The sequence below is a fragment of the Theropithecus gelada genome, chromosome 1 (genome assembly GCF_003255815.1).
Source record: "Theropithecus gelada isolate Dixy chromosome 1, Tgel_1.0, whole genome shotgun sequence".
Taxonomy (NCBI): Eukaryota; Metazoa; Chordata; class Mammalia; order Primates; family Cercopithecidae; genus Theropithecus; species Theropithecus gelada.
This window is the reverse complement of record NC_037668.1, coordinates 14,126,624-14,150,992: the sequence shown is the minus strand read 5'-3', so window position 1 is coordinate 14,150,992 and position 24,369 is coordinate 14,126,624. Positions and strand designations below refer to the sequence as shown.

Here is a 24,369-nt window from a genome sequence, read left to right as displayed (position 1 = left end):
AACAAGCTGCAGAGCCTCCTTAAAGGATGGTGGGCAGACCCTGTTTGTGAATGGAGGGACTTCGGTGCTGCCTCTGCCTCCCTCCTAAGATCTCGCCTCTATCCCAGAGCATATGACAATAACTAAGGTGTTTGGTGTCCAAAGAACAAATTTGTGAAGACCATCTTATTATGACCATTTTACAGACAACACAGTTGAGGCTTATTGACTTGCCTGAGATCACAAAACAACAAATGGACAAGGTTAAAATTCCGTCTCAGATCTCCTGACTCCAAGTTCACCTCTCTCAAAGAGGCTATAAAGATGCAAAGAGAAGCCATCTGTCTAAAGCTGGCGGGCTTTGGTCTATTCCCTGAGAAGGGAATTTGGTCTATCTCCTGAGAAAGGAATCTTCACGTTAGATAAGAATCTACGTTTGAAATTTACTGTATGAGTGATAAATCCCTATCCTTTCTTCTGGTCTGGGCTGGTTTGAGGGGAGCTATTTTTGCACCTTCCTTCTACCAGAGGTGCCTCTGCTAGAGGTTCTTAGTCGAGTCCCTTCCTGCCACAACAAAAGATCCCCACTGGATTTCTCTGAAGAGACTGTACCCCATTGACTTTTTCTTGACTTTTAAAAATGGTGTTTATGAGAACTATTTTTTTTAAGAGAGTTAGACTTTTCTCATATTTGCTTCTGTGAATCCCGACACTACCCCTGTCCATGACCACTGCCACATAGAAGGAAAGTTGGCAATCCTCTAGTCTCTTTACATAAATGCACTCTAGCACTCACTACATTGCATTCTACTTCTTGGTGCACAGGACTTTCCCCAGACACTGGGAGCTTCAGGGCAGAACTTGCATTTCATTTATCTTTGTATGCCCAGTCCTTGCACAGAGTATGTTCTCAGTATACCTTCACTGAATTAAGGACTAATGAGTGAATGAATGGCTCTACAGAGCGGGTGCTGTTCCTGAGACTCTGGGAGGAACAGCTGTGAGGGAAGTACAGGCTTACGTGGAAGAGCAGTTGCCATGTGCTCTCAGGTACAAAGGGAAGGTTATATGTGAGTGGTGCCTTCGGATGTGTGCATTGCCCAACCTGCTTGGCTATATCTGGTGGCCTTGCTCAAAGGAGGCTGAAAGGAGCTGGGCACATTCCTCAGCCCCGGGCTCAAAACTCCCTGAGCCTAGTACAAACACATCCCATCCTCCCATCCCACCACATACCACCATACAAACACATCCCATCCTCCCATCCCACCACATATCGCCATATATCTCTCAATCTCCCTGAGCCCAGTACAAACACCACCTGGAAAGTCTCCGATAAGGGGACAGCCGTTTAAGGTTACTGAAAGCGCGGGAGCCAAAAGAATTTCTTTGTTCCCCTGCAACTTTCGGGCTATAAAAAGCAAACGCTCGCATTGTTCGGGGCCCTCTTGTATACTGTGGAATGGAGGGACCAGGTTCGAACTTGTAGTAAAGATCCTTGCCGCTTGGCTTTGACACTGGACTCTGGTGGTCTTCTTTGGGGAACAAACGGTCTGGGCATAACAAGGCAATGAAGGTGGGCACAATAGTTAGAGCTATAATCATCAGAACCCATGTTTGCATTGTAAAACCTTACCTCCTTTCAGAGTACTCTCCCATTTATAATTTAATTTTTATCTTCAGAATAAATGGCATGATTCATTGTATCTATATGTCTATCTCTCTGTATATCTAGCTACGTATATATAGAGAGGTATATATTGTATTTATATATATATGATAGAGAATATTTAGCACTCACTACATGCCAAATATGACATATATCTCACTCAATCTTCATAGCCAACCCAAAACTACTATTATGATACTCATTTTTAAAGCAAGAAGGATATAGAAATTGAGGGTCACATTGCTGCCAAGTAGTGGAGCCAAAATCTGAACCTGAGTACTCTTAACCACAAAGTTATTTGCCTCAAGTCCTGTCCATTCTACCTTGTGTATTCAGCTGACTGGACATGCGACTAATCTTTGAAAAACCAGGGAAAAGTTGTAATCTCCTAAATGCCTCTAATCCTGTATAATGTCTTGACCCTAGGAGCTAACTTTGGCTCTAGATACTAATTTGGGAGGAAATGTAAAACCTTTGTTATTTGTATTAGTACATTTTCATACTGCCATAAAGAACTGCCTGAGACTGAGTAATTTATAAAGGAAAGCATTTTAATTGAATCACAGTTCAACATGGCTAGCGAGGCCTCAGGAACTTACAATCATGGTGGAAGGTGAGGGGAAGCAAAGCACCTTCTTCACATGGTGGCAAGAAGGAGAAGTGCTGAGCAAAGGAGGAAGAGCCCCTTATAAAACCATCAGGTCTCATGAGAACTCACTATCACAAGAACAGCACGGGGAAAACTGCCCTGATGATTCAATTCCCTCCACCTGGTCTCTCCTTTGACACATGGGGATGACGGGGATTATAATTCAAGATGAGATTTGGGTAGGGACACAAAGCCTAACCATATCATTATTGAATTAGGCTTTGAACATCAATGGCTAAATTATCAGGACAGATACAGGGTGTTGTACCCCACTTTTACACACAAGGAAATACCTCTATTTCAGAGTGAGGTATTTGAGGGTCTGAGGGTGTCTGGTTAACAGCATATTTGGCAGAAAGTTTCTTGATCTTGTGTCTTATGACTTTTTTTTTTTTTTTCCAATAGACCACCTAATACTATACCTTGGACATGTCTGAAACACCTTTCAAAATAAAGGAAAAGCAAGACCTTTTTAGTATTGTGAGGTAGGTAGGTGGGGTGGATCAAGGATGCATAAGTTGTTAGAGGAGGGAGGAATATGTACCAGGGATGCACTACAAACTCTAGACCTTGCTTATAATTAGACCAAAATATGAGGCTCTCAGTCTTCTTGCTTTCAGAGATTTCTGTCTGGATCTAGAGGGCAAATACCATCCCAAGATCTCCCAGGCCAAGGTCTCATTTTTTGCTGTAGAATAAAATCCCCAGTCCTGGGACTCTCAGAGCTCAAGTGAAACTGCACCCAGCTGTTGCCTTCATGCCCTGACTTCAGTGGGAGAGAATTCGGCAGGGCTGGTAGTGGATTCCCTCTCCTCTTCTCATGTCCATGGAGGATATTGTTCCAAGCCCATCACAAGAGTTCTTAAGCCTGGGATCCCTGAGGATTCCATTTGCCTTAAGCCTAAGAAGTGTAGACATGATCTTGACCTTGTCTTTGGGATTAAAGCTTGAGATATGATGAGAGTAGGCTCATAGATCAAAACAGCAGGAGCAAGGAAGTCTGTGTTTCTTTTGCTTTCTGCTTCTTGAAACAGTGTTCTTGCCCTTTTTAGCCAGTAAAAGTCTTAAACGGGACGGCTTATGCCTGTGGTGTCTGCATGTTAACCATCAGAAAAGTGTGACCTCAGCCCACTAACCATGGCTCCAATTACCCATTTATGCCCTCCAATGAGGCACAGAGGACTCACCATTCTTGCAATTAGATACTGACAAATAATTTGCACATATTATTATGTAGGCGATAGGGGAGGCAGCCCTGGACCACAGTGTCTTGGGAAGGAAACTTGTAGAGTCGGAGATTCATTGGGTAGAGAAGACACTGGAAGATCTCCTCATTTGCCCCCTTGCCTCTAGAGAGAATAAAAAAAGAAGCAATTTGCAGTATGCCAGTTTTAAAAGACTTGTAAAGAAGGTGATGGTGCTTCATCCTGGAAATCAGTGACCGTGCTGAACCACTTTCATAATCAGGTCTGAATACAATCTCTTCTGCTAGGGTTAGAGTCCGTTCTTCTTGTCCTATCTGCAGGTCTGTTTGCTCCTACCTGGGGGGCCCTGTGCCCGCCCGTCTTACCAGGCCAGTAGGTTTCATGAGAATTTCTTCTACAGCCATGGTGTGCCTAATCTTTCACACCAGGTGAACCTTTTCTGTACTTATTGAGTAATCTTGGGAAAGTTACTTTACTTCTCTGAGTCTGAATTTTCTTTTCCATGAAATGGAAATAATAACATACTGTCTATCTGACAGTGTTGTGAGGTGAAAATACCTGGTACATAGAAGGCCTTCGATAAATGTTCCTCGCAGCCATAAAAAAAGAACAAAATCATGTCTATTGCAGCAACATGGATGCAGCTGGAGGCCATTGTCCTAAGCAAATTAATAACAAGAACAGAAAACCAAATACCGCATGTTCTAACTTCTAAGTGGGAGTTAAACATTGTGTACTCATGGACATAAAGATGGCAACAATAGACCCTAGGGGGTAATAGTGTCTATTGCATTGAAGGAGGAGGGAAGGAGAGAGGCAAAGGTTGAAAAACTGTCGGTTACTATACCCACTACCTGTGTGACAGGATCAACTGTATTCCAAACCTTAGCATCATGCAATATACCCAGCTAACAAACCTGCACAGGTACCCCCCTGAATTAAAAATAAAAGTTGAAATTAAAATAAATAAATAATATAAAAAACATTGCTTTTTCTTCCCCTTCATTATAGCACAACAAAGAGCTCACTCTGTATGAAGCTGTTTCCCAAATGATTTTTTTCTCACATAATTTAGCACTTTATCATCACTGGCACACATACATATAGGATACTACCCTTTATACTAATTGTTTTCTCTCAACAGCTCTTTTCTACAACTAGAACATCAGCTCCTTATGGACAAGGAGGGCCCTTGTTTCTCACATAGAATAGGCTGGGCCCATAGGAGTAGCCAATGATTCTTGTTGAGATGAGACCCTGATTATAGTTGAGAAGGTCTTTATAAGGTCATTTTTCTGTCTTTTTTCTCAAAGTAAAGGAATGTGAAATGTACCTGGTACAATGCTTGGCACATATTAAATGTTGAATAAAGTTTATTTTGCAATCCCACCTCTACAGCCTTTCCTTTCAGGTATGATTTACTAATTCTTTGACTGGTTTGGGCTTCCTCTCTAACTCCTCTCTGAGTCCTCCATATTTTGTAATGTGTGGAACAGACTTTGACACTCCTTTCTAAGACCGTTTCTTGTGTGAAATGTGAGGAAGAAGGGGAGGTGATGGCAGAACCTCAGTTCCCACCCTTGGCCCTTGTCCTGTCCTTTTCTCTGGTGCCTTGAACACCTGCTTTTGGGGTGCTTCTTAGCTATGTGGTGATCGCCAGTTTCAGTCCCTTTAGAGAATCACCTCACATCCACAGCCCAAATGACCTTTTTTTTTTTTTTTTTTTAACTTTTGTTAGTTAACTTTCAGGTTAGTTCTGGTGCCTATTCTGGGTGCCTGAGCCAGAGGAATAAACCACATTTCTGAAGGCCTTGCTGAAGCAACATAGCTGTCCTGGAAGCCATGCTGAACGGTCCCGGCTGGAGAGCTGTTTGACCTCATTGACTTGGGATGATCCCAGTCAGAGACCTCAGCCTTCTCCCAGCCCTGAAGCAAACTTCCTGGACTTCCCCTAACAACCCATCCAGTTTCTTCACTGCTTTAGTTCTCTGTCAGCCAAGCACGAAGGGAAAATTTACCTTGTATACCCTGCTCTCTCTCCAGGGTCGTTAGTGTGTCTGTATCTGGGCAGCTCTTCCCTTCTGCACATTCAGAGGAAAACGGCATTCTCCTGTCATCTCCAGGCCTGCCCGAGATCATCTCTCCTCTGGCAGCCCAGTGATCTAGGAGTGTACATTCCACTAAATCTTCCCCACTTTCAGACCATCTCCCAGTTGAGACTTTATGGGTTCTTTAACTGGCTACCTCCTGGATGGAGATAACAAGATGTTGCTAGGTGTCCCCTGCTCTTGTAGAGAAGCTGAGATGTAGGGGCAAAGTCACAGTGTGAAACTGGTGAAACTAATCTGTTTTGGAGAAGCAGGGTTTGCTATTGGTTTCATATGCTGAATTCCATCACAGGACTTTGGTACAGCCATGGCAAGTACGGGCAGGGAGGAGGTAGGTATAGTATTGTGTATTGTATTGTATTGTATTGTATTGTATTGTATTGTATTGTATTATTTTGCAGCCACATCTACAGTACCTCCGTGTTCCCAACCATTCTATGTGCCTTTCATATCATCGTTAGTCCTCATGACAGCCCTGTGAAGTACATAATATTCCCAATTTACAGTTGAGGAAACTGAGATGCATAGAGGTTAACTTGTCCAATGTCACACAGCTAGTAAGTGGCAGAGTCAGGATTCAAACCCAGTCAGGCTGGCTCCAGAATCTGCTCTGATGCTGCATAAAAGTGGGGTAAACTCTGGCTAAGGAATCAAGAATCCTGCATTTGCTTTCACCAGGGTTGTTGCCTCCCTAGAAACTGGAAATTCAGCCCCCTGCTCTTTTCCCTCTTGCTGATCCTAAGCTCTTCACCCATGAAAAATATAGCCCATTAAGGAAACATCTTTGTAGAATCTTGGAATGCTTGTGACCGGTGCTTTGTGGGAAAGGCATGTTTCAGGTGATGATGTGGAGCAAAAGGACCGTTCTGGCTTCCTGCCCTGCCTCTGCCACCTACTACTGTATATGACATTGACAAGTGGCCTTTTCTCTGGGCCTCAGTTTCCCTGGCTGTTCCAGATGATCACTGAAGTTTTCTTTAGCTCTCATAATCTGTGGGCTCTTAGTCATTGTTTTGTCTGATTTCAGTCCCCTCATAGTGACCTCTGTTGTTGACACTTACCTCATTCCAACTGGGTCCATGGCTAAGTGTTTAAGTTGAGGAGTCTGGGGGAGAAGTTGGAGAGTGGGAGGGTTTGAGGGAAGAGATACCCCAGTTTCTGAATTTGGTCACCTGTGATCTAACAAGAGCCAACCTTCCTTTCATCAATTCAATTCCAGCTGGGAGACCTGTTTGCTTTCATGGAAGGAGCAATAAGGTAAACGTTGGCATTGGTGAAAACTTCTCATCCTCATTCTACCACTTACTTTACACACTGGGTCACCATAATCATGTTACTTAATTTCTCTGAACCTCAGTTTCCTCAAATGTAAAATGCAGAAAAGGTCTACCTTATAGAATTGGAAATTAGAATGATTGAGATAAAAATAGGCAACATATATATGAAGTCTCTAACCCAGTGCCTGATGCATAGAAGTGGCTCACCTCTCTTCAGAGGAGAAGGGGAGAGAGTATGATTCTGGGAGTGAGGAATGCCCTCCACTTTTGGAGCTGGGAGGTTAGCACTTCTTTCCTTTCAGGTTAGTCCTGGTGCCTATTCTGGGTGCTAGATGGTTGTGACTTGTGAGATCGTGTTTTCCTGTGCTGGCTGATGCTCAGTTCTTTGGTATGAGCACAGTGGAAATCCCAAAAAAAAGGCTTGTTACGTGAGTGAATACCCTCTTTTTTTCTGATGATGGGAAAAGGATGGGAAGAGGGATCTCTCAGGCAGTGCCAATTTTCCTGCTGATGCTCCAGGAAAGCCATGGCCTGGGAAGTCTGAGGCGACGCAGCAGAGGGGTGGGCAGGAAGAGACCTAGGGAGGTGGTGCACCAGCGGCCCGGCCCGGGGGAGAGGCAAGTGGAGGACTGCTGTGAGGACAAGGACGACAGGCAGACAGACGGGGGAGGGCTGCAGGGAGAAGGGGGCTCTGCCTCCTTGGGGGCCAGAGAGGGGGAGCACAGTGAGCTGAGGCTACAAGAAGGTAGAGGGAAGAAGACTTTTAGAGCAAAGACTCTAAGAGCACAAAAGAGAGAGGGGAGGGAGGGATTCAGAGGGGAAAAGGGGTGGAGAGAGAAAGAGTAGGAAGAAGTGGGAGGAGGGAAGGCGACAGATACGATTAAAAAGAGGGTGGAAGAGGAACAACTGACAGGCTCAAGAGCAAAGAGCGAGGGCAGTTGGAGAAGCAGCAGTCAGAGTGTGAAGAAGCCAACGGAAGGAAAGTCCAGGGAGGAGGAAAAGAAGCAGGTAAGAGTAGACTTGAATTTGAACAACTAAAACTACAAGTGGATATGAAGTAGCCCGAAGAGGGGAACTTGGATTCTGGGCTGGATAAAAAGAAAGCTCTTTCTTTCTACCTATGAGTTTATTCCCTACCCCTCTCACTATTTCCTGTGATAGTGAGGTTTGGATATATTAAAAAGGAAGGTTTAGCGAAGCAGCAGATAAATTACTTCTTTGATTTAGAGGGAGCTGGAGAATTGTGAGTGGAGGGCCCTTGGGGTTCCAGCCTACTCTTGTGGAGTTCAGTCCTCTGGGGGCATCTTAGAAGTGGGTCACCAGTCCATTCCTAAGAACTTTTCTTAGAGGGAATTGGCCCTTTAAAAGTAAAACCAACACTGTTTTACGATGCTTCTGCTAGGCATGGAATCTTTTTTCAAAATGCTTTTCGAAGCATCTAGGGGACTGTTCTGCTTTTTTTTTTTCCTCCCTAAGGCATGTTGGATGGTTTAAAAATATTCCCTGCTTAGTTTCCTGCAGAGTATCATGTCCCCGCTGTGCAGTGGCCGCATTTGAGAGATCCAGGCTGCCACTTGCAGCCAGAGGAAAGAGGCGTGTGAAACCAGTTAGGAAGCCCAGGAAAGCGCCCACCGAAGGTCTCCTTTCCACTCGCGGTGTGAAGTAGAAGACCACGGGGCACAAAGATTCTGTTAGCTTCTTCCTGGACCTTTCTTCTGAGCAGGTAGTGAAAGAGCCCAAACTCAGGGGCTGGGAGGCCTTGTAACAGACACATCCCCATGCTGGGCCTCGGTTTCCTCATCTATAAAATGGGGAATTTGTAGTGGAAGGTTCCCTCTGGTTCTATACAGCAGTAACGGTGTGTAAGGCTGTGATTCCAGAGGCTCAAAGGCAGCTCAGAACCACTGAAAAAGGGAGGCTCAACCCAAGGATTTCTCATCTTGCTCTGTTGCTAAGTTTTTTCCTTATTCTCCCTCGCAGTATTCCATTATAATAGAGGGATTCCTGGTTCTCACTCCCCAGCAAATCACTGGGGTTGCTGTTTCTGGAAAAAGGCTCTGGCACAAAGAGGTCCAGCTGGCTGTGGGGGGAGGCAGGGCAATGGAGAGAGCACCGAACAGGGAGTCAGGAGACCTGGAACCAGCAAAATTGGAGAGAAGAGACCAAGGGGAGCGTGTGGAGGTGCAGCGCCTCTGACTGCCTGGTGCTGTGGCTCATGGCTGGGGACACCAGCTGGTATTTAGAGGTCTTCTAACCTGACTTTCACATCAGCAAGCCAAGCAGCCTCCATCCCCTCCACCCACTGTCCCCAGAGTCACAGCCCAGCCCAGTCCTTGATTCACTACTCTCTAGGGACAGCTCTGAACTTTCTACCTTCCTGCCAGGTTGCCCGGGGCAGCAGAGCTGTTTGGAGCCTGCTCCCCTGGCTGTCCCTCCAAGCCTTTTCCTCACTCAGCACCGGCCGGTGAGGAGTCCCAGTGACCACAGCCTGCAGAGCAGAGAGTACCAGGAGGGGGATTCTGTGACTTCTAACCCAGCACTCTCTGAGCATCCCTCACCCACACATGTGACGTCCACAGAGCCACAGCAGTCACAGAATCAGGCAGCCCCACTTTGTCTCTGCCTTGGAACCCCAGAGGTGTGCTTGCTGGGCGCCTGAAGCTGGTCACTGTTCTTATATCTTAACTGCCTCACTCCCGTCCCCTCTCCTAGTACTGCCTAAGGTTCGAGAACATTAGAACTTAAAGAGGTCTCTTCCATTACCAGCCTCCTTCTTCAACAAATAAGGAGAACAAGGACTAGAGAAGGGCATGACTTGTAGGAGACGACACAGTGAGTCAGGGCTGATTGAGCTGGGAGAGCACCCTGCCCTGCTCACTCATACCAAGGGCTCTTCTAACCTCCATCTCCCTGGCTGTATTTTTCCAGCCTCCATCTCTCCCTGAGTCTCCCTGATTCTTCCACTTGAGCGTCTCTACGATTCTATTTGTTGGTATTGACTCCCACCTGCCCACCTGCTCTTCATCGTCTGCACTGGCTGTTCGTGGGCCACAGGCAGTGCAGGGTGCTGCCACAGTGCCGCCTGGTCTCTCGGGTACTGGCTGACCCCACCTCTTAGGACAGGGGACCTGTCTATGTGGATCAATCAGGACAGGAACTGGATGACCCACCATCTTCAGGGCCGGGGAAACCCAAGGTCAAAGCTCTGCCCCCTGTCCTAGGGAAGAACTCAAGATTCCAGTAGCTGTCTGTGTGAACGAACTCCCATAAGCACCAACCTGGGCTCAAGGGTTGAGCTGGACAAAGGGGAGAGATGACCATTTTCCTGGAAAGTTTCAGGGTTCCTGGAAAGGAAGCTGACTTCCTTCCTATTGTTGCAAGCTGCTGGCTCCTGGTGATGCCAGCTTGATGCCACTTTGAGAATAAATTGTTTCTGATATATTAGCAAATAATGGGCAAGTAAAGTTTAGTATTCAACAGCCCACTGAGAGTCAGGAGGTCACAGAATCAGAGGTATTGAAAAAATCACAGAGGGATCTTAGAGTTTATCTCATTGAGGGGTACGGCTGAAGGAAGAACCTGGGCATTTGGAGTCACATTTGGCTAGGATTTTAGCTACGTGACCTTGGGGAAATTATTTAATGTCTCTTACACTCAGTTTCTTCATCTGCCAAAGATGCTAATAAATATCTTCTTCATAAGGTTTTATGAGGATTAAATAAAGTATTTTAAATGGCTATCAACTAGAAAGGCTTCCCATGACATATACTTCTGAGGAGGTATTGCTGGGTTTTTATGACCACAGATTTTTTTTCTTCTAGGACTCCTTCTGCTGTCCTCTAAGCTGGAAGTCAGAAACTCTGGACTTGCTTCTTGGCTTTGCCACTAACTTGCCATACTATCACAGCTGGGCAAGTCATAGACTCCCCAGATGTTCTAACTTAGAGATGGAAGAGCCTCAACTCTTTTGTTTCACATGTGAGCAAAGTGAGGCTCAGGGAGGGGAAATATCTTGTCTAGGATCACCAAGAAACAGCTGGAACCAGAAAAGAGCTCTCTTCATGAAATGATAACATTGCATTTTCACAGGGGATTTCCAGAGTCGTACTCCAATCTGACAACTCCATGATTCAGAACCTCAGGAGAGGACAGAGGTGGCTAGGGATCCAGATGTCCCTTACCCTCAGATCACGGAGTAGACAACCCCCCCTTTCTCTTCCAAGTAGAAATGAGCCTGCTTCAAACCTCTCATTGTGAGTGTGCCTTCTGCTTGGTGATCAGATTCAAGAGTGCTGCAGCGTCTCAGAAGAGAGGCATCCCATGAGGCATACATTTTATAATGTGGAGCCATGTAGAGTCCAACTTCAGGCCTAAAAGCTTGAGTTAAAAACACATTAGGAGGCAGGCTGGACTTGAAACAGGAATGAGAGTGGCTTAATTTGAGTAGGCCCTACACCTCCCTGCTTCTCCAGCTTGACCCAGGAGGTCTGGATGCCTAGTGAAATAACTAATTTATAGACTAATTACTATACTTTCCATTGTCTGTATTTTTCCCATCTCTTGACAGTTACCCTCTTGTACCTGTGCCACGTGAGGGTCCTTGCTGTGTCACTAACCAGCCTGAGGCACTATCAGATTCTGCATCAAGTTGGCTAGTTGGAACATGTCTGAGAGGAGTTTTTACTGCAAATGTCAGAAAAGAAAACAAGGAACTAATATTATTGAGTGCCTATGTGCCAGATACTGTTCTAGGTGCCTCCACATGTCCACATATTATGTTATCCCCATGAGTAAACATTCCCATTTGTTAGATGAGTTAGAAATAGGGAGGATAAGTGACTTGCCTAGGGTTACACCACTAGAGAGTAATGCAAGCAGGGTCCTAGCCCTATTATTCCTTAGAGACCGGAAGTTCCTCCACCTAACAATTGCTGTTTCTGTTGTTCTTGTTATGATTTCACATCAATGGAACACCAGAGCCCGCTGTTTGGCCAGCCAAGAACCGGGCAGTAGACGCTGCTGCAGCCAAGAACACTTGCTGGCTAAAAAAGGAAATAACTTTCTATATGTGAATTCTGGCCAAATGATGGCAGAGGCCAAAGAGTCTGGGAATCCTGACTACTGTGGGCTGAGGGCCCCAGTGTAATAATTAATTCTAGGAACAGCATATGTAAGAGATGGCCAGCCAGTAAGCCAGAAGCTAAAAGGAAAAACCCTGGGTCTCTTATGAGGCAAGGTAATGTGGGAAAAGTCCTGCTCTCAGAGTTAAGAGACTGGAGTTCTGGGCACAGGCTTATCATCATCTATCAGTCCTAGTCCTTGGTTTTCTTTCTCGTCAGAGACATAGAGAGGATGTGGGCTCTAGAGTTAGGCTAGCTGGATTCAAACACTTTATGCAGCATTTGCCAGTTGTGGCACTTAGTACAAGTACTTAGCCTCTGAGCCTCAGTTTTCTCATCTGTGAAGTGGGGCAATACTACTTTCCTTGCAGGATTAAAGGGAGGGTTAGAAAGTATAGTTATAAAGGGCTTCACACATCGGAAATACTGAAGTTAGTGTTGTTATCACTATTCTTAACTTCCCCGGACCCTTGTCATCTTGTTTAAAAATAAGGAGTTGAGTTTGATTGATCTCTACATTCTGGTCAGCTCTACTGCACTATAAATCTGTGACAAATGGGGGAAATAATAAAGAAATGTGGGTATTATAATAGAATTTTCATTAGCAATTAATTGCATGCGTACTAAGTAACCCCCTTGGAGTAATTAAGAAGGACCTCCCAATATTTTGTTGTAACTTAATATCTCCATTTACTACTCCCTTTCATTCACTTTTTGTAAACATTTTTTCTTCCAATGGTTTAAGAAAATTATTTATCCTAGCACAAATCTTTCTTCACTTTACTCCCTTCTACTTCCTTGGCTTTGAAACAACTGTCTGCCAGCAGGGTGTCGCTGAGTGGACCCATCTGTTCTTGTCAGAATAAAATAATTAAATTTAAAAAGGAGTTAATTATCTGCCATTGGTACCACTGGCTGGAGTAGGAGGAAGACTGAAGTGAGTACTTCATCTCGCTCATCTCTTCTCCCCTCTTATCTCTATCTTCCTTTCCCCTCTACAGTGAGCAAGGTTCAGGGATGCTGGCCCTCAGTGGACTTCCATTTCTGAGGAAGGTGCCCACACTGCCCAACTCAGTAGCTACAGTTATATCATGTGCCTAATCATTTCTCCTGAGGCTGAAGTAGTTTCCCCAAACATAAATCAGGGAAAGAATGAAAATCCTAAATGTAAGAATTAGCACCAATCGCTTACAATCAACTTCCTATCGGAACAATGATCTCAACGAACATTCCCTCTTCCATCATCTTATATAAAAGTGGCCAGCCTTTGACTGGCTAGGATTTTCCAAACAAGAAACTTTAGGTGATTTAGATAGAGTTTAGCACAACTGTTAAGGCAGGGACACTGCTGCCAGATGAGCTAGGAGCTGGGTTTGACTCCATCTCCACCTCTTACTAGCAGTGTGATCTTGCTCAAGTTACCCTCTCTGAGCCCTGTAAAAAAAGATGAGACGCCATGCATGGTGGCTCATGCCTGTAATCCCAGTCCTTTGGAGGCCGAAGTGGGTAGATCGCCTGAGCCCAAGAGTTTGAGACGAGCCTGGGCAACAGGACAAAATCCCATCTCTTAAAAAAAAAAAAAATACAAAAAATTAGCTGGGTGTGGTGGTGCACACCTGTGGTCCTGGCTACTTGGGAGGCTGAGATGGGAGGATCATCTGAGTCCAGGAGGTCAAGGCTCCAGTGAGCTGTGATTGTGTCACTGCACTCCAGCCTGGGTGACAAAGTGAGACCCTGTCTCAAAAAAAAAAAAAAAAAAAAAAAAAGAATACTCCCCACTTCCTCAGGTTGTTGCGAGAACCAAATGAAAACAGATATAGAAAGACACTTATAGAGTGTCTGGCACATAGAAAGGTGTCAGTGAATGTTATTTCTATTATTATTATTATCACCTATATCCAAATTCTTTCTTTGTGTGTAACTGGGTAAACTAGGTGTAGTTGGGAATATCAAAGGATGACAAAGATTACTGAAGTCGCTGAGGATCAAGACCCCTCTCTCATGTAATTCTCCCTACATATCCGTTTTAAGGAGAAATTATTGGGGTGAGAGGAAATCAGAAAAAAATGTACACAAATGAATAAGGTACAAAAGAGTTCTGACATGAAGATTCTGCTTGGTGCTTTGCTTTATAAAGCTGCCTTGATGTCTGGCATGACGGAGGGGCTCGATAAACACTTTCTGAACTAAACTGCCCTGACATGATACTATTTCTCAGGCAGCCTTTAAGTGAGGCCCTTTGGGTCCTTTCACAACAGAATTCTCTTAATTGGGAAGCAAGTGAACTCTGCCCTGCGCCACATTCCACTGTATGGCGAGTGGAATTACGGCATGGGCCCAGGGGGTTGTTATTATTACTATGAATAACAACCTTTATTGAGAACCAGAGATTTGTTAGATACTGTCCAGAACATGTGTCGTTGTCCAGAATTAGACTCAGACTCTGTGGAGTGGTCTTGTCATCTAATTTTGACAAGCTTGGATAAGTTCCCCAGTACTATGAGGGCAGGAGGCAGTGAGGGAGTAGTCCATGGTGATGGCATTTCTGCTTGAGACACATTCAGTCCTGCTGAGAGAATGGTTCTGTCACAGGTAGAAGAAAGACTCAGTGGCTTCCATCTGCCTGGTGTTCTGGTCACCATCGTCATTGGGCAGGTGTCCCTATGCCAGCTTCCCAGGGAGGCCCCTCCACTGACGTGCAGCATGGCCCCAACGTGTTGCTTGGCCTCTGTGTGCCTTCTCATCCTTTTCTTCAGCAACTGGTAAAGAATTGCCTGGATCAATTTGGCATTAGGTGTTTTAAGAGACTTAAATGCTCTCAATTCATCCATTGTTGTTTTTATAAAGTACATACCACACTGTGCAGGGTGTGGTGTTGAGCACTAAGGGGTTTGGGGTGGGGGGAATTTCAGGAGGAGAATACAGTGATGAACAGAAAAGCAGTTTGTTTTCAAAGAGCTCAGGGTTGAGTGGGAGAGAGAATACATGGCTTGTAGAGCAACTAATTCTCAGGTGTGTGAGACCTCAAAGGTGTGTTCAGCCCAAGGCCCGGCTGCTGACTTGGGGGACACAGAAATTATTGTAAAATACTATATTAGAAGGGCTATGATGTGTGGCTCCACGGGACAGAACGGGAATCAATAGAAAGAAGAGAATTTTCAAGGCATCCCTGTGGTAGCACCTCACTCACTAGCAATATACCTTCTTAAGCAGGAGAGACGAGAGTGCAGTCACAGCAAGTGTGCTGGGAGGTACCTGTCATCGGCAGCCTACCTAGTTGATGCTGCAGCTACTACTAAAAGACTGCTACAAGCATGGACGTTACTAATTGTGCAGTCCTTTACATCCCCAACCACATTTAGAGGCTTCAGATTAGGCCCTCAGGAGCAACTCATGGACCAAGCATGGCCTATCATGTGAGTTGAGAATAACTCCAAACTCCTAGGCATGGCTGTTAAAGCCCTCCACAATCTGTTTCTGCCTGCTCTGCACTCTCCCTCCATGCTCTGCCCATTGTACTCTAAAACCATGCTGGCTTTCATTTCAATGAATTTGTTCATGCAATCTTGCTTTTGTCTGAAATCCCCTCATCTCTTCTGTAACTCCTCCACCCACTCCACACCCCTACAAACATCACATACCCCTAACTCCTCCACAGGAGTTATCTCCACTGGGAAGTCCTCTCGAAGGTCTAAAACTTGATGAGCTCCACTCTTGGAGGGAAGACGGAATGAAACTTTCTGGCATGCACCAGGCTTGAACAGAAACTCTGGAATGAAGCCCTGGTTCTTCCCCCATTAATTGTTTCTTCGAACGAATCACTTTTATATGTTTCCTCCTCTGCAAAACACAGGCAATAACAATCACCCCACAGAGTGGTTATGAGGATTCATTCATTCAACAATAAAAATTGAATGTCTATAACATTCTGAAGGTATTCGGTCTTGAACAGAACAAATATGAACCTGCTCTCTTGGAACCAACAAGAGAATGTAGAAGCACATTTTGAACAGTATGTAAGCTTTTATTTTTATTTACTTATTGTGAGGTTTTATTTTTACTGCTGACCTTAAGAAGAAAGATTTGAGCCTCCTTAGGACCTCTTTTCAATATTACTGCTAGCCAAACATTTTCTTCAATCATTAAGAAAGCATTTATTGTGTACCAAATGAGAGAACCTGATGCAATAAGAATACAAAGTAGAAGACATAGGGCTTTTAACTTTGAGAAGCATAATACCCATTTGAGAGAAAAAGCTGTTAAATACTTGACAGAAGGAATCATGCCTGATTTTATTAATTTTTCTTTTTTTTTTTTTTTTTTTTGAGACGGAGTCTCACTCTGTTGCCCAGGCAGAGTGCACTGGCATGATCTCAGCTCATTGCAACCTCCACCGCCCAGATTCAAGCGACTCTCCTGCCTCAGCCTCCTGAGTAGCTGGGATTACAGCTGCCCACCACCATACTGGGCCAATTTTTGAATTTTATTGGAGATGGGGTTTCGCCATGTTGGCTAGACTGGTCTTAAACTCCTGACCTCAGATGATCTGCCCGTCTTGGCCTTCCAAAGTGCTGGAATTACAGGTATGAGCTACCACGCCCTGCCAATTTTATTAATTTAATAGACATCATTGAGTGCCCAGTGTGTGTCAGGCCTTGCACCTCTTCGGGACTGTTCTCATGACTCAGAACAGTGGTGAGCACATAAAGGGGACTCAGCAAAGTATCTGCAGGTTGACTGACAGACAAATGTTTAGAAAACAAGTCTAAGGAAATATATAACCAAGTGTGAGAATGCATCCTGCATGCTGGATGGTAATTTAGAGTCTTCTGGAGTTCAGGAGACACCAAAGAGGGCTGAGGTCAATTTTAGAAGACTTCTCCATTTTGCTGTAGATTTGCGGAGTCAGCGGAAAAGGTTCTGGCTATGAGTTTATGATTAATCCGGGTTGCTCTGAAATGATTTTTGAAAAACATTGGCCGTGTAGGGAGACTACAATGTCACCACAAGAAGGAGCACTGGGCTGGGCGCGGTGGCACACGTTTGTAATCCCAGCACTTTGGGAGGCCAAGGCGGGAGGACCAACTGAGGTCAGGAATTTGAGACCAGCCTGGCCAACATGGTGAAACCCCTTCTCTACTAAAAATACAAAAATTAACCAGGCATGGTGGCACACGCCTCTAATCCCAGCTACTCCAGAGGCTAAGGCAGGGAAAATTGCTTGAAACTGGCAGGCAGAGGTTGCAGTGAGCTGAGATGGTGCCACTGCACTCCAGCCTGGGTGACAAAGCAAGACTTCATCTCAAAAAAAAAAAAAAAAAAAAAAAAAAGGAACACTGGATTAAGAATGTAGGTGCCTAAGTTTTATTTCTGGCCATTTGGCCATATAGTTCACAAAATAAAAGCAGAAAATGATTTATGCTCACTATACACAAAATCCTTCCTCTGGCCCTCTTCCTCTTATCTAGCATCATGTTACTATTGCCAAACAAGTTCCCTAGTGGCCCCTCCAAATTTTGCTTTATCCCAGGATAGGACATGTTGAAAGAGGATGTTGGAGGTTCGGGAGTGAAGAACCTTTAGAGTTGGGATGGTTCTCTTCCAGGTTCTAGGGACCATCTCTTTTTGCCTTGCTGATTTCAGAACTTGTATCAGTGGCAGAGGGCTTTAGAACACAATTCCCTAGGACCCTCCCCAAAACCCATAAACCAGATTCGGGCTCCTGCCCCACATTCCCATAACACCTTATACTTCTTTAATGTTAACACGCATCATGTTTTATTGAAATTATGTATTTACTGTCTGCTGTTAATTAAGGGGTATAAAGACAGTTACACTCAGTGAAGGCAGGGAATCCTTGTTTGTTTCCCCTCCTTCCTGCTGTATCCTCATTGTCTAGAATGATGGCTGGCACCCTGTAGTCACTCAATAAACTTATTAAATGAATGAAAAAAAGGACATTCTAGGCAGAGGGAACATAAGAAGCCAAGATACGTGGGTGAGAAATGGTGAGATGTGTATATGTACATGGGAAACTGTGTAGCTTAAGTATTGAGTGTGTGAGTGGAAAAGCGGAAAAACGACAGCATGAGACTGTACAGGGTTTCAAATGGCAAGTTAAGCAGCTTAGACTTTCTAAGTGGTAGGAAGCCAGTGAGGAGAACTGCTAAAGCAGTGAGGTAAATTGCCATTGTGTTTGATAGCATTTATTCATGGCATGGGCAGCTTCCTATGCCCCTCCTAACACACTTCCTGCCAAGAAGCAGATAATAATCTACAAAGTAGTTTGTATGCTATACGCCCAGTAAACTCACTGAGTATCTAATCTACAAATTTCCGTGGCTGAGACAGGGGTATCCAAAGGGAGCCAATGTAGCTGGAAAAGTAACTACAGTCAGAGACCTTTCCCATTCTAAACTGAGCATCTGGTACACGGCAGCAATTTTAAGTTTCTCTGACCTTGCCTGAGCGTCAGCAGGAAGTCATACATGAAAAACCCTTCACCTTATTTCCTCTGCCTGGGCCCAGGAGGTCTGCCTCACCCCCATACCTCCTCAGATAGTATTTCTTGTTCCCTGCCAATAAGACGTCCTTCCTAATACTGCCTTTCTGGTTTTCCAAGGTGTTCCTTTCTTGTACCTGTGCTTTACGTCTTCCAGGTGGAATTCCTTGGACAGCACTGAAGGAGTCAGCAGTCAAGCCTCTTGGCAGACTAGACCAAAGGGTCACATTCTTTGACCCTTTCTGGAACTATTTTTATACTTCCTTGGGGACTTGCAAGGAATGAGTGACAGAGTGAGATCAAGGGAGAAGTCTTCAGGGACTGAGTGTGGAAAACTTGCCCCAAATCCTGGAAGAATATGACCTTTGTTTCTTTTTGTTTCCTTTCTATTTCCATTTTCTTCTCATTTCCTCCCCTTCTACTCTTGCTTCCATTTCTTTTCTCCTTTGTAATGCACCTTTCTCTACTTTCTAATTTCTCTTTCTCCCTCCTTCCTCTACCTCTCATCCTCCCCCACCGCTCTCATTGCTAGTAATGGCTACCTTTGATTCAGTTCTTATTTGCTGAACACTGTGTTAAGTGCTTTGTATGCATCGTTTCATGGCACTCTATGAGTTAATAGTATGTCCATTTTGCAGGTGAGGAAAGTGAAACACAGACTGAATCATTTATCTAAGCCCAGCAGATGGTAATAGAAATTTGTCAAACCTCAGTAAGTTAACTCCCGCATCTGTCTTTTCTTAACCCTTACATAGTCTTTTTCTCCATTTCCAACTCCCCCTTGTCCTTGCCTTTTCTTCTCTTCTTTTTATTCCTCCCCTTCTCTCCCTCCTTCTTTTTCTCAGACACTCACCATAGCTCAGTCACTGCACGTGTGTGGCTGACCCTGAAGATGCTGAACACTGTATATGTGCCCAGAAGAGAGGACAGACAATTCAAACTTTTATCTAATCAGCCATTTTCCTTTTGAGCACACGCTCCACAATTTTCCACATTTGGAGGCTGAAAGAGGGGGCGCTTCGCCACCTAAGGAAATGGGGCAGATGTCTGATCACAAATGACAGGAAAGGCCTCAATACATGGATGGGTCTTTGATATAGAGAGGAGCAGAGATAAGACCCTTTCTGCTCACTCAGGAACTCCCTCATTCCCAGGGACTCTGTATACTCTCAAGGTGGGGAACCTGGGGTCTGAGAGAAGACAGGGCCAGGAGGTTGGTCCCTGTCAAGGCAACAATCAACTCAAGAGCTGAGGAAGCCTGGACTATAAAATGCACCACCCTGACCCCATCTTTCCCCACAAGGCTGAAGAATGTTCAGACAGAAACCAGGAGCACGTTGGCAGCAAAGATATGAAGGTCAATTTTGAATTTGACAAACCTCTAAAGTCCCACCCAAATCTGAGGTTTTATGATTCTAAGAAAGGAACATTTATGCTCCATTCCCTCCGAGATCTTTGTCATCCTGTTGGTTAGGAATGATTAGAGACTTACACTGTAAGAACATATATTATTCACTAAGTAAGAATTCTGGAGGTAGGGAGCCTCAAGAGTTGCTTCAGAGGCCTCAGGGCACTGGTTGACATTTCTGAGATTCTCTGGACAGCTTTAGACATCTTAGTTCATACAACTCTGTCCACAGGCAGGAAGCGGTGGGGGCAAGCGGAGCTCACTCCTATTCACTGGGGGATGGGAGCACTGTGAGTAGGCTCCCTCCTGTTCACCAGGGGATGGGAGCACTGTGAGTGAGGTTCCCTCTTGTCACAGGGGGATAGGAGCACTGTGAGTGAGGCTCTCTCCATTTACTGGGAGGTAGAAAAACCTTTTCTGGAGCATTCCCTCTACTTTAGATTCTCCCCATACCTCACCTACCAGAACTAACTGCAGAGGAGATTGAGAAAGCAATACCTGGCTTTTTCACCCTGCCAATGGGAGGCAGGCAAGAAACAGGGAATTGGTTTTCTATTGGGTAGGAAACAACAGTGCCTGTTAGCCCCTCCTTCCTTCACTCAACTAACATGTATTAAACACCTACTGTGGGCCAGGCTCTGGTGATACAGAAGAGAAGACAGTCCCCATTTTCAAACAGTCCCTACTGGGAGAACACAGACAGGCAGAGGATTACAACACAAGGCGGCAAGCACTGGGAGACAAGTAAGTGTCCTGGGGACCATCACAGGAGCTGAAGAGGCTCAGCTTCAGGGAAGAGGGAGGGTTGGAGGAGGCAATGACTGGGTTAAGTTTTGAAAGGTAAATGGGATTCAGCTAGGAGTGAGGGGACATGTAGAGGTACAGAAGGAGGGCATTTGGAAAGATTTAGCATGGCTGGACAAAAGGAACTCATGTGGACAGGCAGGAAGAGGCTGGAAAAGCAGACAAGTGCCAGATGAGGGAGGATTTTGTAAGGGACATAAAGTTTTGAGACATTTATTCTGGACATAAGGCTGGATAGATGTGTGTGTGAGAACCTTACTTAAGTGAGACACACAAACTTAGCAGCAGGGCAAGCTGAGCTGTGTGGTTGGAATGGCTGTGTTGCACTGAGGCATGGGAGATCAACTTTGCCTTACCAGCCAGAGGAAGTGAGCACTTATCTGTGATACGGTTAGCTGGTGTGACCAAAGCACACTTTTTGTTTGCCACCTCCCAACACAGCTGGTCTATGCTGGACGGTTCTGATTTTTGCAGAGTGCTTCCTGAGGGGCCAAATTTGCCGACTGCATCCTCACTCTTTCCTCCTCCACCTAGTTCTGCCCTCTGGAGCCATAAAAATATTCCTTTTCCATCCAACAGCCATTTAAACATTTGGAACAGTTGTGGAATGATTTTCAGAATGTCACATACCTCATATCACTTAATCCTCAGAATTCTCTGGTGTAGCTATTCCCACCCCTGTCTGATAAATGAAGAAACAGACTCAGTGAGGTAAATGCCCAGTCACATTTGCAGATCCCAATCCTGTGTTCTTTTTAATAATCGTGTTTCTCCAGGTGCGGTCCCTCGCTGCCTACATCAGAACCACTTGGGCCACTTGTTGTAAATCCAGATTCCTGGGGGCCATCCCAGACCTCCTGAAGTAGAATTACTGGGGCAAGAGCAGAATCCATATTGTAACACACCTCGATTTCTAGATCCATTAAAGTGTGGGAGCCATGCTCTAATTTTGCTAATATGGCTACTTTGAATCTTCTCTTTCTTTTTATTTTTGCTGGGAAATGAGAGAGAGCTTTTCTTTGGTTGCTTTGACTTCTAAGTTGCATTGTCTTAACGAACCCACTGGATGGATCAGTGGAATCCCAGAACATGATAGACCTTCCAGACCTTCACAGAACATCCTTCTCCTTTTCTCTCTTTCTCTCTCCCCCATTTGCAGAAGTTTTGCCATCTGTGACCTGGCTGTGCCAAGATGGGCGATTGGAGCTTCCTGGGAGAATTCCTGGAGGAAGTACACAAGCACTCGACCGTAGTAGGCAAGGTCTGGCTCACTGTCCTTTTCATATTCCGGATGCTCGTGCTGGGCACAGCTGCTGAGTCTTCCTGGGGGGATGAGCAGGCTGATTTCCGGTGTGATACGATTCAGCCTGGCTGCCAGAACGTCTGCTACGACCAAGCTTTCCCCATCTCCCACATTCGCTACTGGGTGCTGCAGATCATCTTCGTCTCCACGCCCTCTCTGGTGTACATGGGCCACGCCATGCACACTGTGCGCATGCAGGAGAAGCGCAAGCTACGGGAGGCCGAGAGGGCCAAAGAGGTCCAGCGCTCTGGCTCTTACGAGTACCCGGTGGCTGAGAAAGCAGAACTGTCCTGCTGGGAGGAAGGGAATGGAAGGATTGTCCTCCAGGGCTCTTTGCTCAACACCTATGTGTGCAGCATCCTGATCCGCACCACCATGGAGGTGGGCTTCATTGTGGGCCAGTACCTCATCTACGGAATCTTCCTGACCACCCTGCACGTCTGCCGCAGGAGTCCCTGTCCCCACCCGGTCAACTGTTACGTATCCCGGCCCACAGAGAAGAACGTCTTCATTGTCTTTATGCTGGCTGTGGCTGCACTGTCCCTCCTCCTTAGCCTAGCTGAGCTCTACCACCTGGGCTGGAAGAAGATTAGACAGCGATTTGTCAAGCCGCGGCAGCACGTGGCTAAGTGCCAGCTTTCTGGCCCCTCTGTGAGCATGGTCCAGAGTTGCACACCCCCCCCCGACTTTAATCAGTGCCTGGAGAATGGCCCTGGGGGAAAATTCTTCAATCCCTTCAGCAATAATATGGCCTCCCAACAAAACACAGACAACCTGGCCACTGAGCAAGTGCGAGGTCAGGAGCAGACTCCTGGGGAAGGTTTCATCCAGGTTCGTTATGGCCAGAAGCCTGAGGTGCCCAATGGAGTCTCACCAGGTCACCGCCTTCCCCATGGCTATCATAGCGACAAGCGACGTCTTAGTAAGGCCAGCAGCAAGGCCAGGTCAGATGACCTATCAGTGTGACCCTCCTTTATGGGAGGACCAGGACCAGGTGGGAACAAAGGAGGCTGAGAGAGGAAAGATGTCTCTCTTCCGAACTGATGCTTTCTCACTGTCATCACTGCTTGGCTCCTTTGGACCCTGGGTCTCAATGACATTGCTCATTAATTCTAGAAACTGTAATCAGGGCTGTGGGATAGTAAGAGACATGACTATCCACCCAGACTGCAGTTCCCTCCCCACCCTCTACCCAGTATATGAAGCCTTTCAGGTTACTCATGAAACAGGGTAGAGGGAGGGAAGGGAAGCATGGCAAAAGCTGGCCTGGAAGGGATAGCCAGAGGGATAGAATGACTCTCTCTCTACATACCAGCAACATACCAGATGCATTCTTTAAGTTCCTACCTCCTTGACCTGATCACCCTCCCTCCTCCAAGGAAGAGCTCAAAGTTCCCAGCCAACAGAGAGCATGAATCAAGGAACTTGCATTATATGTGCTCCTTGAGTCTGTTATCTCCATGGACCATTCCTCAGAGTAGTGGTGAGATGGCTTTGGGTTACCTTTGGCTTCTCCTCCCTCTACTCAGTCTTAAAAAGGGTTTCTTGGAACTTTACCAGCAGCCTCAACTTTACAAATGCCTTGGTATATACCTTTGGCAAATGCCCCACCTTGGTGATGTTGCAACCTTTCCTTCTGCCAGGATGTACACCTAGCCTGTGAAGATGTCAGCTCTGCTAGGGAGTCACTGTACACACAAACTCCACTGGAATTCCTGCCAACATCTGTCATCCTGCAGCTCCTTTACAGTTCAATCCAATGATAGAAACCATCCCTTCCCTTTCTCCCTTGGCTGTTCACCCAGCCATTCCCTGAAGGCCTTATCGACAGGGATATCCAAGAAGCCGTTGTCCTCTCTCGAACCCTGACCAGATCCCCAGCCACTGAGGCCAGTGGAATTTCCCCAGGCCTTGTTAAAACAAAGAAAGCATTGTACTTCTCAGATTCCCCTTGTGGAAAAAAAATTCTGCTGTGAAGACGAAAATAAAATAGGAGAGAAAACACTGGAAAACTATATTCCCCTCCTATTTACTTCCTTTGCTGACTGCCAACTTAGTGCCAAGAGAAGGTGTGATAACAGCTATGGAGGCCCCCAGATCTCCCTCTCCTGGAGGCTTTAGCAGGGGCATGGAAATAGTAGGGGAATCTCCAGCTCTCTTGGCAAGGCTTTTATTTAAAGAGCACAGAGATTCCTATGTCTCCCTAGTGCCCCTAATGAGACTGCCAAGTGGGGGCTGTAGAAAAGCCTTGCCTTCTCCAGGGACTGGCCTTGTTTCTGTATTCACTGGATCCATAATGGGTTACTGTTGTTTTGGATGAAGGTAAAGGATGCTCAGAATTGTTGGAT

General features: G+C 45.6%; 1 protein-coding gene across 2 annotated transcripts; it reads left to right on the top strand.

The window, feature by feature from the left end:
- The first annotated feature begins 7,517 nt into the window (after nt 1-7,517).
- GJA5 (gap junction protein alpha 5) lies at nt 7,518-24,033 on the top strand. Of its 2 annotated transcripts, none has more exons than XM_025375746.1 (2): nt 7,518-7,892; nt 21,878-24,033. In XM_025375746.1, exon 2 carries the CDS (start codon nt 21,911-21,913, stop codon nt 22,985-22,987), a length of 1,077 nt encoding a protein of 358 aa, XP_025231531.1. In that variant the 5' UTR covers nt 7,518-7,892; nt 21,878-21,910; the 3' UTR covers nt 22,988-24,033. The 2 variants fall into 2 exon arrangements, with proteins under 2 accessions (XP_025231531.1, XP_025231541.1); XM_025375756.1 differs by lacking the exon at nt 7,518-7,892 and adding an exon at nt 20,529-20,658.
- The last annotated feature ends 336 nt before the right edge of the window (nt 24,034-24,369 follow it).